Source organism: Notothenia rossii (genome assembly GCF_949606895.1).
Source record: "Notothenia rossii genome assembly, chromosome: 3".
NCBI classification, from domain to species: Eukaryota; Metazoa; Chordata; class Actinopteri; order Perciformes; family Nototheniidae; genus Notothenia; species Notothenia rossii.
In genome coordinates this window covers 83930678-83945224 of record NC_136901.1, presented here as the reverse complement: position 1 = coordinate 83945224, position 14547 = coordinate 83930678, and the positions used below count along the sequence as shown (strand labels likewise).

The following is a 14547-nucleotide window of genomic DNA, read 5'->3' as shown; positions in this document are numbered from 1 at the left end:
AAGCTCAACAGAAGATGGGTGATGCAACAGGACAACGACCCAAAGCACAGAAGTAAATCAACAACAGAATGGCTTCAACAGAAGAAAATAGGCCTTCTGGAGTGTCCCAGTCAGAGTCCTGACCTCAACCCAATTGAGATGCTGTGGCATGACCTCAAGAGAGCGATTCACACCAGACATCCCAAGAATATTGCTGAACTGAAACAGTTTTGTAAAGAGGAATGGTCCAAAACTCCTCCTGACCGTTGTGCAGGTCTGATATGCAACTATAGGAAACGTTTGGTTGAGGTTATTGCTGCCAAAGGAGGGTCAACCAGTTATTAAATCCAAGGGTTCACATACTTTTCCCACCCTGCACTGTGAATGTTTACATGGTGTGTTCAATAAAAACATAAAAACATATAATTGTTTGTGTGGTTTTAGCTTAAGCAGACTGTGTTTGTCTATTGTTGTGACTTAGATGAAGATCAGAACACATTTTATGACCAATTTATGCAGAAATCCAGGTAGTTCCAAAGGGTTCACATACTTTTTCTTGCAACTGTACACACATCTTATTGTGAGGTTGATTTCACATACACTACTTCGACATTAGCTTGTCTACATACTTGAGCATAGCCAATTTAAATTAACCTTAGCAATGCATACAGTTCCTACCTACATAATAAAATATCTCTCTAAGTTACAAGGATGACCTTATTTTATCAACCTCAAACAGAAGCCGTTTGTTGTACAGTATTATCCCACTTAACGCTTAACACTTGTCTATTTCGTTTTAACCTTTATATATAGTCTATGTTTTTAACTTGGAGGCTACTATTAGCATCGTTAGTACCGATGTAGCTACCACTCGCTTACACGCTAACCCAAGCCTTAACATTCATTATGTAGCTGATTAAAATCATTAACACATAAATAAAGTACTTAAATTTCACTTACCACAAAACCGCATTAATGCACCGTCTGTTTTAACCGCAGAGCGAGTCACAATAGTCCGATATATAAGCATGAAGAACAAACAACCACGGCCGGATCAAGTTGTGTTCCATGGATGAACTGAGCATGCCCTTTAGCTAGCTTCACGGAGCAGCTAGCAGAGAGACAAGAAGCTAGCAGCAGCAGTCATTGAACGGAGCTGTCACTCAATGTGAACACGCCCTAATTTAGGCATAACTTTAAGACTGAATATTGATTACACAGATGAGTTGAGAAAAAATTCACTCCAGGATCCATAGGCAGGAAGGGGGGATCTAACTATACAGAGAATATGGTTTTTTGAACCACGATGTAAACATGTTTATTTCTGCTGTAAACTTGGGCATTTTAACATTGGGGTCTATGGAAATTGCTCCCTTCTGCAGACTGCTCCTACTGGCCACTAGATGAACTGCAGTTTGAGGCACTTCCTGATTCGCATCCCGGAAGTGGCCCAGAGGTTGCCGCTTGGTCACAACCTATAAGTCACAGCGTATACTTTGGTGGGATATCAACTATTATACATCCATGGATATCAATACAGCGGCGCGAGGTGCAAAACGCATCAGTGACAGCAACCCACACAAAACAACACCATTTATATAGACATCTATCATGAGAGGGCACACAGCCAAGTAACAATTAAAAATGAATTAAATCGGCACGGCGGCCCACATTGAAAATGACTCAGGCCTACCTTTGATGATCAAATCACTGAAACGCAAAGTCCATCCTCCTGTCCTTTTGGATGAAGCACTTGATGGCGGGGTCATGCAGCTGATCCTTTGCCACTCCAGTTTATCATTGTAACTCAATCTTGAAAATGGCTCGGCTAATAATGTCGCAACGATGTCATCACTATCACTGAAGTGAGCCATCATGAACAAACTTATGCTAATCATAAATCTATCGATTAGATTTATGATTAGAAAATTATAAAAGTAGGGTAGACATGTGGAAATTATCCGGCTGAACAAAACTTGCATTTATCTAACAGGTCCGTTTTCCACAGACCTTATTTCCTGCTATTTTCCAAAATCCTATGGAGAAATCTCTCGCTTTTTCATCGAGGGAACCCGAGCACAGCTTACTTCCGGGTTTTAGGACGTGTCTTCATAGCGGTTGGAACTTGTCATAAAGTCCACGAAAATAAAGCCCACCCATTTAGAGGGAAGATATGAATCGCAGAGAGGGCCAGACGAGCTTCTTTCATTTAACCCTTCACATTCCAACAGAAACTGAACAGACAGATTCGAAGGATTTATTTCTTCGGAAATGTTATTTTAAATACAATTAAATCAAATTATTTTTGGTAAAACTAATGAAAAATATAACTAAACAAATATTTAAAAAAAACATGTTTTCAAATATAATTTTTTAGAATATCTTAGGCCCTCAGAGAGGGCCTAGACTCTAGGCCAGGCATGGGCAAACTACGGCCCGCGGGCCATATACGGCCCGTTGGGCTTTTAAATCCGGCCCGTCGAATATTGATACAAAATTGTCCAAATTATAGTAAAGACCGCATTCATTTTGCATTTCAGTTGATCCCACTAGATGGCGCACTCTAGACACAATTTACCTTTACTGGAGTCTGGTCTATTCTCTCAGCTGGCCCCACTCGGCAACCCGGCGAATACAAGTTGTAACAATCAGTAGCACTGAGCAAAGTGACTAGAATGCGATCAAACACTTATAAAACACTTATATAAAGTCAGGCAACACTAACCAGGCTTAGTGTGATTCTGTTTATTTTACCTTACTTTAATAACCATCCGTTCACTGTTATTGACCATTGTGAAGAGGCAGACGTTTTCCTGTTGTTTTGTATTATTGCAGCTATCGGATGGAATCAATACATGGGCTACATGTGGCCATCAGAAGTAAAAATCATAACGAAAACTACGCCGGTAAAACATGCGTGTAGAAAACGGCTTATGCCACAATATGATATCAGCAAGTAGTCAAGATAGTGAGATTAGCTAACATCACCTGTAGAATGCCAGAGAAACGTTCATAACAGCGTTGTGATGCCGAACAGCTTTCAGACTAAAACACATTCACTTATGGGGACGGGGGATATTTATCAGCTGCTTGTGACAGTCAGACAATGAAGTATGATGTAGAAGTAGTTCTTTAATTTAATCTGGCTTCGTATAATTAAAAACTACCCGACGCAGTCCTCTATTGATGTTATTGTGAGCGGTGTTGCGGAGAAAATCAGCGACGTAAAACGCTGTGTGGGTCATAAGAAGGCACACAAACGGTTACGTCATGATGCAAACGATGACGCAATGACGCAATAATTCACCTTTGAACCTAATTCACCTTTGAACCTGCTTCTGTAACAATGAGTGGACCAAATAAAAGAAAAGTGAACATTAAGTGCCGAGTGTATGATGAGGAATGGACAGCTATTTTTTTACCGATCTGCTACTAGCCCGGCCCGTCTGTCAAATTTAAAACTCATAGTGGCCCCCGAGCCAAAAAGTTTGGCCACCCCTGCTCTAGGCCCTAGAGGGCCCTCACGGCTCGCCACTGTGTTTGGATCAAATCTGACCGATTTACTATTTTTATCATTCATAAATATTGTGTTTTAGATTTGATTGCTTGAAAGCCTAATTATATACTCCACAGTGGACATTTGAACATACAACATTTGCTGATCACCACTTTCATTGGTTTTTTTTGTGTTTAAGTCAATTTACACCTATGTGCCCTGTCAAAAATGACCGACATAGGAGATTATTGGGTAAACCTAGATTATGTTCATCCATTCAGTTAGTACACACCCACATACTGTATCGACAACCATGTTCATTTTGGAAAACATATCAGTGTCTATATTTGTTTATATTCATTGCACTTATTCATGTAATCCAGCCGTCTGATATATTGTTTACAGCTTAAAAGGGTGTTTAATAGAATTTGGTGATGATTATTTGTTTTGTGTTAATGTAAGTAGAGTTAAAATAGTCTGATCAAATGCAGGAATACCAAATTAAGGGATCAGAAACAGGTTTATTACCAGGTAGGTTTACACGTACAAGGAATTTGACTTGGTGTCGTGGTGCATAAAAACAAGGATTAAAAACACAGGTAGAGAACTAGAAAAATATAAAAAATAATAAAAAATATAGTAAAATATAACAGTATTTACATTGCAATGGTAGTAGAGTTAAAACTGACCGCTCAAATTTAATCAGGAACACCGAAGTAAGGGGGGAGAAACAAACACAAGAGGAGGGTTAATAATTATTGGGTTATTTGTCGAATGATTTGTTACCCCGAGGAAAAGGTTGATAGCTAGCTAAGTGTCTCGACTAAAGACATGTTGACACTTTGACATGCTGACCACTGGGCTTATAACCACCATCCTCTGATTGGTGGACAATCCTGAGCCGCCCTATTTATGGCCTCATGTTAGCGTCTAACTTCTGCTGTTTACCACAAACATGTTTTTTCTGCTATAATATTATTATTAGTATTTTAGTGTTGCCTCTGTGTTTAGTGTCCTGTCTGTCTGTAACTTTGTGTGGTAGTGTTTCCACTGAACAGGTCTCTCTTGAAAATGAGACCTTGTGTCTCAATGACATTTTACACCTGTATAGATAAAAAAATAATCCAAAATCCCATTTGGTTTTGGTCAAGGGAACTACTACAATGCTAACTTTAAGGGTTGGCCGTCACAGACACATCACCCATGTATCACTCTATTGACAGGCAACTTTTTTGTAGCCTACTCTCCAAATACCTTAGTTCAAGCATTATCATCCAAGTACGCCTTTACAGGTAATGGGAATAAGTGTGAGAGTGACATCCGCTGGCTGTTCACTGTATGTGTTAAAAATAATTGCTGAATTATCAAAAAAAAACTGTGAATAGTGAATACACCGTTTAAAATGTAAGTAGGCCTATCTCAAGTTAACATTGGGACACAAGAAAGGTTCATATTTAGTGTTCATTTTTCAATAGCGAGTAGTTTTGCATGGTGAGCCAATGATTTGTTAGCATTTAGTTAGCATGATGTTAGCTAGAAGCCCTTCTAATTCGTAAGAATCGATACCGCTTACTTAAACGTTTACAATATATCGCCCTTTGCCGCCCTAGCTTCTCTTTACATTTGCATTTATTTATTACTCCACAAACCTTTTACATTTATGATGAGGAATGACGGATGACGGATGAAAAGAGCTGCTTTAGCCACGTATGGTTCTCTCTCGAGAAAAAAAAGGCTGCTCCACCCCAGGATGCTCCAGATTCCCATCTGGACTAAGCTAGCCATTATTGCAACTAGATGTGTTGTGCTTAAACAACATTTCAAGTAAAAATAATTATCTGTAAACTTTCCTTACTTTTGTGCATCATTATGAGATTAGTTTTTACTGACTCTTATAACTTGTAATATTTTACTGGTGATACTTGTGTCTGGTGTCTTCACTGGAAGCACAGTGTAGCTAATTTTACAGCCAGTCTAGGCTTTTGTGAATCCAGTTTCCTTATAACTAAGACTGGTAACCAAGCCTCGTAATTTACTAATTCATATTCACTGTCATTGATTTTGTCGTCCAAAGCTGTCTTAACAGTTTCACTTTTCTTATTAAGTTAAAAAAAAGAGACCTTTATTTGAAGATTTGCTTAAATAACTTGAGAAGAATGAAGTGATATGCTTAAAAAAGATCAGAATGGGACCACTGAGACAGGAAGTGCACTTTTTTAAATCTTTATTCTGTGAAAACCAATCAGATGCAGAGTGACACGCATATGGGCGGCTATGTGACCTTTACATTGAAAACAAAAAACAAGAGACATTGTCAAGATGTTACTGCTATCGGTAACACTGCTTCTTCTTCATCAAGGATGTAGGTGCAAGTATTAAGTTAAATATTTACATTTAGATATATGAAGGTTCCGATAGCTTGTTTTTGCATGATGAATACTCATTTTGTTCACTAATTGTTTTTTATTGTTTCACGGTTTGTTTTCTGTCAATTATTTCAGATACGCTGGCTCCAGTGACTACAGTTCAACTTGGTGAATCTGCTACCTTAACGTGTGCTCTACCTAAAACTAAGATAAGGCGCAGAGAGCTCCGCTGGTACAAGCAGAGTGCTGGAGAGACTCTGACATTAATTGTGACACTGCCCGAATCCTCAAAACCTAAGTTTGCACCAGGGTTTTCTGACTCAAGATTGGAGGTACATATTGGTAACAATTTAAGCACCCTGACCATTCGGAGGACAATCCAAGAAGATGAAGGAATGTATCACTGCTCAATTGAGGATTGGATTAGGAATCGTGGATGGAGTGGGACCTATTTGTTACTAAAAGGTAAACACGTGATCTAATTTTTTATAAGATTTTCAAATGTTTTAGATCTGATCTAAAGCTTCAAAATAGCTTTAAGTATCCGAACCCTGATTTTAACATCTACAAAATGGTAATTTTTTCCAATTATTTGTGATGATTTGGGTTCTTGATAAAAAAAAAAAATCTAATTTCACCATGTCCTGAATCTTAAAATTAAGTTAAAACCACAAATTAACTACATTATCAGTTTTTAAAAGAAAAATGTATGAAGCACTAATCGGTGTTGTAACAATGTATTTTTTCTTTGATCAAAAATGTACCACATTTAAGATGGATGTAAACACATTTTTGGCTGTTTAATGTGGTTTTTAACACTTTTTTATTTTCCAGGAAACACTCAGAGGACTTCAAAGTATTCTGTTCAGTGCCCGACATTATCTGATCCGGCTCCTCAAGAAATCTCGATGACCCTTCAGTGTTCGGTCCTCTCTAAATCGGAGAATAAAACATGTCAAGGAGACATCAGTGTGTTTTGGTTTGGAGCTGGATCAGATACATTTCGTCCAAACATAATGTACACTGATGGAAGGAGACAAGCGGAATGTGAGAAGTTACCGGACACTCAGAAGAGTTGTGTTTATCGCTTCTCAAAGAACTTCAGCTCATCTGATGCCGGGACTTACTACTGTGCTGTGGCCACATGTGGAGAGATACTATTTGGAGATGTTACACATACGCAATTAGGTATGGTTTTATATTGTTGAATATTAGAGGTGATATTCGAAAAATGTTCGTAACATTATGATTGCTTTGTGTTTTTTCTTTGCTGTCCAGAGAAAACTGCAAGTCCTGAAGTTTTTGCGCTGGTGATAGCGATCGTCTGCTTGGTAATTTCTGTGATTGGAAACATTATTTTCTTCTGTTGCCGAACTTCAAAATGTAAAGGTAAGTGTTGTTGAATTATTTTGAAAATGGTATACACTGATTTTATTACATATTGTGCAAGAGATGTAACATCATAAAGTACAGGATGAACCTCAACCTCATGCTTTAAGATGTAAATAATAAATAACAGCAGAAGTTGGGTCTTAACAGAAATATTTTATTTAAGATATTATATAAAATAAATGTATCTGTATTTTGGAGAAACCAGCCCGAGTGCGCTAGAATTTGAAAATACACAGCCGGAAAAAAACTGTCCCTCCTCCAACACACACAAACTCGCACATGACCAATGAGGGCACGAGATAAGTTTGTGCACAGATGGAAGGCTGACAGACAGCTAAGCCATCCAGTTACTTTAGCCGGGCCGGCTCAGATGATTGGTCGTGCTTTTTACAGTATTACGGCTTCCACAGATGACATTTTTTTAATGGATTTTTTGTCAAAGCACTTAAGATATTCATTGCTATCGGGATGTTAAGAGCATTCCATGAAATATAACAAAAAGTATATCTCAAGCCGGCTTCTCAAACTTACCTACCCCACCTTTAAACCAATTACATTTGGGTTTTTGGTTTTTCATTTTTTAGGAATAGAAAACCCCACTGGGCAAGCAAGATATGACAACTCAAGCCAACCAGTGCATGATATGGTAAGTAATGACACAATATATGTTGGGATCTTTTTTAATAACATGAAATCAAACAGCACCACTAACAGTAAACATGTAAGGGAGGATGTACATCTGGCCGTTCATTAGTGTGATGTGAGCCCTAACCCGGTGAGCAGGAATCTTAAATCCTCTGGTGATTCATTTTGTCCAGAATAACCGACTAGCTGTACGAGGTCCTTCTTATTACATGACCACTTACCAAATACATCAATCAATCTGTTTATAAATTCAAACAAAACTGTGTAAAAGTAAACGTATAATGATCTTCTTATTTAACGCACAGATTGAAGGGGGAAATGATCTGAACTATGCTGCCCTTCATTTATCTGGAAGGAAGGCTACAAGAGGAAGGAGGAGTGATTTGACTACCGAAGAATGTGTGTACTCTCATGTTAAATGCTAACTGTGAATGTGTGTAAAAAAAAACCCGTAGGTTGGTTGATCACACTGACCTCTGACAATGACTTATAATTTAAATATGTTAGCTTCCCTTTTGTTTAGAGGGAGTTTTTTCCATGCTAAAATCTGAACTCATATCATACAGATGCTTTTTATATTCCTTGTTTGACCATTATTTGATCTGCTCATCCTGTGTTGGAATGTGTCGTCATTTTATCTTAGAAATACTAACCCTAATTGGTTATATTAAACATATTAAAACAAATAATTGAGAAAGTGGTTTTTCTTAAGATTTATTTAGGGCCATTAAGCATAACTTTACAACTTTTTTGTAAAAGGAAATCTCACGTCTGTCCTTAAGTAAAAGAGCTAACACCACAAAATAATGTTACGCTAATATAATAAATAATTAGATTCTTATAAATCATGTATTAATGTAGTGGTCAGCGGTATCTGATCAATCATAATGACCCATCATAATTGAAAATGTTTCACCTTCTGTATTTATTGCAATGGGGGTGGAAATATAATTATTATTTGATATGATAATTATCTGCTTGGTCCTTTTGGGTTGTTGTAAAAGTTGTCTTCAACTGGCACTAAACACAAAAATAATAAAATTCAATAACCTGCTTTAACCACCAGGTGTCCCATTATATCAGCTGTGCACCGTTATGGTGTAAATACAGCCTATCTACCAATTGGATCAAATATAAAAGTCAGCCAAATTAGTGTTGATACTGCGAGGAGACGTATTGTGTGAAAAGAAATGTAAGATGTTGTTTAATTGCTTATATATTTAAGATCCACGTCATGTTTTCAGTTTTGGTGGCAGTTGTTCCTGTTTGTGTAGAAGTCTTCTCAGATATGTAATATTTAATGCAGCCAAACCATGTGTTACAATGCAGTTATGTGATGACTTCCAAAGAGAAAAGCATGCACACTCGGAATAAAGTGTTATTTTATTTTTTTTAAATGTTTTGGGATTTCACATCGCATAAACACCATTTCCCATCGTGTATTGCGCCTAAACCATCCAATCAGCGAGCTGAGGATATTGCCTACGTCTGTTTCCGGTATTGTTTATGACGGGTGTATTTTTGTATTTTCACATTTAAATTTGAATTTACATTAAAGTATTTTGTGAGGTCTCCTAAAATGTTTTTAAATATAACTACGGTTCTAGTTGAAGAGTTTGTAAATTAACATGAACCGAAGCTGTTGCCTGGCAACGCAATCGCACAACGTCATGTCCGTTAATTCCACAAACACACACATGGATTAACATCGATTTAATACATTAATGTAGCCTTTGTTTCTGCTAAAAGAGGTGTCGACCAGCTGGGGCAACAAGAAAATCGGCGGAATCGAGTATGACTATTACAAAATAAATCATTATTATATTAATATTGACAACCGACCGTCGGGGTAGCGTTTGATTGGCATTTCCAGGTATTTCTCCACTGGTTCGGCCATGTTAACAATACCATGACATCTTCACTTCTCCCAGCATGGTAAATCGTCACATGTTCACATCTTGCCGTGATACCGGGTTGTATATATATATATATATATATATATATGACCTTAAAAGTCTCAATCACATTCCCCAAGTCGACAGTAAATCGTGTTTCTGTTAAAGCTTCCTTTTTAAGTAGAGCATGTAATGTACAAAGAACAAGGATACAAGTTTCTCCTCACACCTAAAAGCACATCAGGTAGCGAACATTGTGATTTGATGATAGCGCTCACTGTTCATGTGTCTGTTGATGGGCTTTACCACTTCAGAGCAGATATGTCATCTTCTCATCTCAGGAACTAGATGCAAGACACTGCCTGCATGTGACATAACTACAGGTGGGCTGAAGAAACCGAGTTGAATCTGACTTTGTTCTTAAGATACAAATACAACACAATTTAACGTTATATCTGATATTTTCAACAACCCTGTAATAATGAGACTAGCTGGATCAATAATAATGGAGGGATTTTTTACTAATCCATGAAATGCTTACCTTGGCCTAGATTAATGTCATCCAGTTGTACCAAAGCATTTCTGCTAGAGAGATGTATTAGAAACTTTCCACAAGTGCTAAAAGTCAAACCAAATAGCGAAACAGTACATTTGAAAGATATTTACAAATACAACAAAATAATGTAAAATGTAGCTATTTTCACCGTGTTCTTCCTTGTTTGTAATAGTGTCTCAAATGTGACTTATTCATTGTTATTGCACAAGATAGATAAGTTGCTTCCTATAGGTGCGTATTCTGCAGAGAGATCTATTTTTGGACAGGAAAATAGAGCTTCCGAAATAGTTTCTGAAATGCTAACAATAGATATTTTATGTGTTATTTCTAAAAAACATAGTTTGGTTATTTGAATTTCACTGCACTGAGGTGTTTGCATGTATGTGAAACAACAAGCAAAGCCACATGCAGGAGCGGATCTGTGAGATGTAGGCTGTGGCTGGCCATTTCTCTGCTTTGACAGACCGCGAAGCATGTTTACTCAGAATGCTCATGACTTTGGGCATCAACAGGATATGTCACTAGCGTACAAGAAGCCTCCGCAGGCTAAATTTAGCAAAAGCATTTAATGTGATTTTGGCTTTGCCTTCTTGGATGTGAACCCATCTAGTTCAATCAATGTCTGGTTAAACAACACAACTCAATCCCATGCAAGTACAATTGTTGAGTTTTAATTACATCCTTTCTTATAAAATGATAAAGTTATGTTGTGGTTACTATTCAAAATAAATCTATTTGATTTCTGTTACTGTTCAAACGATGATATTCACTATCGCACTCAGCATCAGGTTGGCTCACCGCTAGTGGTGGGTGAAGGGTCCTAGAAAACTAATCTACAAACCAATTAAACCAGGCAACATTTACTCCAGAGGTCATCATAAGAAACGTAAGAGATCCCCCCTTTCATGGCTAGATTTAGAGTCCAGTACTTCCCTGAGTGGAGTTAGCTGTTTAGTCATTGTGCTAAGCTAAGCTGCTGACTGTAGCTTCATATTAGCAGTATGCACCTGAGGCTGATATCAGTCTTTACGTTGAACTCTGTAAGAAATAAGTATATTTCTCTGGGAAAAACCTTTTTTTTATATCGACTGCAAGCTACAGGTGTGAAAACAAAGATCAGTAGTTACCACAAAGATAGCCTCTGTGGTTTCACACCCATTCTGATCAAACTTTACTGAAGTTTCAATCTATCATCTCTTTGTATGCATGTAAGCATCAACCAAAGACTCTCTTGTAAATTGCCTATTTATTTTAACCTTGGCAAAAACTGTACAGATACTATCGATATTGTGAGAGAATATTTCTGTCTTTACTCCTAGATATTTAACCTTTTCTGTGTGTTGACGTTTACGACCAACCCTGGCTCTGTTATCTCTCTTAAGGAATGGGAGGCTCCAGCTATCTTGATAAACCAGTTCAACTCTCGGTCACGAAATGGTTTACGGCTGTGGGAACGCTGGCTTCGAGGCCATTAAGGGTCAGACGCAAGTGATTCAGGGTGCCCAGCTGTTTAGTCTGTCTCCCCAAATATGTTGTTTACTCTCTCTGAACTAATTGAAAGGTCTATCGAGAGAGAGGCGCGGCAGATTTGTCATGGCAACCCACAAGGGCAGTCAGAATCTCTGGCTGTGTGACTTGTGATGTGAATTTCTCCTGCCGATACTTGTGAATAAACATTCAGTGTTTGACATCAAAGCTCCGACTCTCCTCCTGTCTCTCTGAGTCCTGACTCTCCATTGCTGCAGAAGTTTCCCTGACAGATATATGATTCTGTAATATATGTTAAATTCCTTTCTTTCTTTTTAACATCCATTACAGAGAGACAGGAAGTCCAAGAGTGTGGATGTGATGCATTAAGTATCAGCGAAGCTTGCAACATCTTGTGTCATGTTCCTACGCCCATTCATTTCTTTAAAGTTGTTTCTTTTTTAACAAAACAATATTAATATTTTGTTTAAGTATAAGTGCCCTTAGCAATTTACCATCTTATCAACAGGAGCTAATGTTGTTTACACGTAAACGACAAATGAGTCATGTATAGAGGCTGTTTGAGGGGCAGGGGGCCTACATTCATACAATGTAATTTGTGTGAATAATACAATTCATATATGAGTGATAACTACTATGGGACTCTGTGGAAGCTGAAGCTAGTAAATCTATCTAAAATTAGCTTGGTATCACATTTGCTGAAACGGTCAATATATCCTGAAAGTCATGCATGAGACAGATAATCTTATGAATATACTAAAGTTCCTCTGCCTCCCCCCAGTGCTTCTAGAGGCATTTGCAAGGTAGCAGCGCCTGGATGAAAACAACACTTGCATAATTTATTCTTGACAGAGTGGTAGGCGGAAACCTTTGAGCTAGATAGAGAAAGTGACAGTGTTAACCTCCAGAGTTTAAGTGTTTGATGGGGACATTTGCATTTGCATTGATAAGAAGTTACATTCAAATCAAAGTCAAATCAAATCCATATTGATTGTGAAGAAATATTTGAAGTAAAGTAAATTATTCTTGGGTGAAAGTACATTTTGTTTAACTCTAACTAAATGTTATTGTGTTTTCCTTTCATGTTTCAGGAACCGGCTTACTGTCTTTTGGTGATTTACAGACTGACAATGTATTTCTGCTTCTGCCGTCTGTGGTCTCGGCCATTAGTGTGATTGTTATAGCCATCCTTATTCACGCCATCAAGAAAAACAAGTGTGATTATTGCCATGACAAGGGTAAATTTAGTCCCTCTCTATATCTCTTATTAGCTGATGCTAACTAGGACATCCCTATCTATCACTAAATTCCTTTTGTTCATATTGTAGCTGCAGTGTCCCTGCAAGAAAAATGTTGCGAAAAGAAATGTAAAGGTAAGATCACTATTGCAAAGAAACCTTATTGTGCGTCTTGATCAGTTTTGACCAATTTCGTTCTTGCATAATCTGTATTACATTTCCTCAGAGAAATTAAGACCCATGGACAGGGGTGCACATAACTTTTTCGCCCTGGTTCTCAAAGGAGCACCTGGAGATGTTGCTTGGTGCTCATCCTTAAAATGAAATAAAACGTAACTTTTGAGGGGGTCTTGACTTTATTTGCCAGACACACGGCACTGAACACACATGCAGAGGTGAACACAGAACACACATGCAGAGGTGAACACAAGACCACATTATATTAGCACGACCAGTAATCCTACAAGCTGTCATCACTAACCTCCTGACTGTTCTCCTCACTGTCTTCCTCTCTGTCAGACATGGTAGCTGATGATGTAGGCCTACTACTTTTTCTCTGGTTGAGTCTGCGATTAGCTGCTTGAATCCACAAGTCAACAGCTGGTTTTGGGTCGAAAGTCTCTGTTGTCATTTTAGACAAGTGGATGTAATCAAATAAGTATGTGAACATAACCAATAACCTACCATAGCCAATAACAAATTAATGTAACTTATTTTATTTATGTTGTTCATTCATATCTTATTTTACCTTAACATTTATTTATTTATGCATTTTTTTTATCTCTCCAGTTTTAAAGGATATTTTTGGTTACTGTCCTATAGTATACATTGGAATGATTTCAAACCTGTTTATCCCAATAATTACAAGGAGTGCCTTGGAAATATGTGTTTACATAAATTGTGACCAAACCGTTTGAACTTAGAATAAAGTTAACTATCTAAACACTCAGAGTCCTTTACCTCACTGAGTTGTAGTTATCAGCCTCTCAGTCTGACTGGAGAGGACTCTCCCTCCACATTATTGTAGAAAAATCTTCTTCTTATATCCGTTAAAGCAGCTAGCACCAGATTCTAATAACAACAGCCCCTGTACCGGTGCACCCTCTCCCTCTCTCCCTCACTCACTCGCATTTTTGTTGTGAGCTGTGGGCGCCAGATAAGCCAACATCCCCCATTTTCATCACTTACAGCGCCCATCGTACAGGGCAAATGAAACGTGTAACCGGGATGAAAAGGGTGTTTCACTTACTTAATTATGAATATTGTTACATCAAGGCCGAAAAGTAGGAGGAGCACCAACGGTCAAAAAAAATGTGTTCCCCTACCAGAAATGCAGGGCGCAGCGCCTCCCCAGATATGGCGCCCTAGGCGAACATCTATAACGCCAGTGCTACGGACCGGCCCTGTTCATAATAAAATAGGTTCATATTTCTCTCTCTCTCTCTCTCTCTCGTCTCTATCCTCTTCTCTCTCTCTCTCTCTCTCTCTCTCT

General features: G+C 38.0%; 1 protein-coding gene across 1 annotated transcript; it reads left to right on the top strand.

The window, feature by feature from the left end:
• The first annotated feature begins 5395 nt into the window (after positions 1–5395).
• On the top strand, positions 5396–9276 carry LOC307034164 (uncharacterized protein). Its single transcript, XM_079672935.1, has 6 exons — positions 5396–5837; positions 5977–6306; positions 6676–7029; positions 7120–7230; positions 7818–7879; positions 8184–9276. Exons 1-6 carry the CDS (start codon positions 5795–5797, stop codon positions 8301–8303), a joined length of 1020 nt encoding a protein of 339 aa, XP_079529061.1. The 5' UTR covers positions 5396–5794; the 3' UTR covers positions 8304–9276.
• The last annotated feature ends 5271 nt before the right edge of the window (positions 9277–14547 follow it).

Coding starts and splice junctions, on each gene's coding strand:
- LOC307034164 (XM_079672935.1), top strand. CDS start 5,795: ATGTTACTGCTATCGGTAACACTGCTTCTTCTTCATCAAGGAT. Junction 7,030..7,119: donor TGTTACACATACGCAATTAG/GTATGGTTTTAT, acceptor TTTGCTGTCCAG/AGAAAACTGCAAGTCCTGAA. Junction 7,880..8,183: donor GCCAACCAGTGCATGATATG/GTAAGTAATGAC, acceptor TTTAACGCACAG/ATTGAAGGGGGAAATGATCT.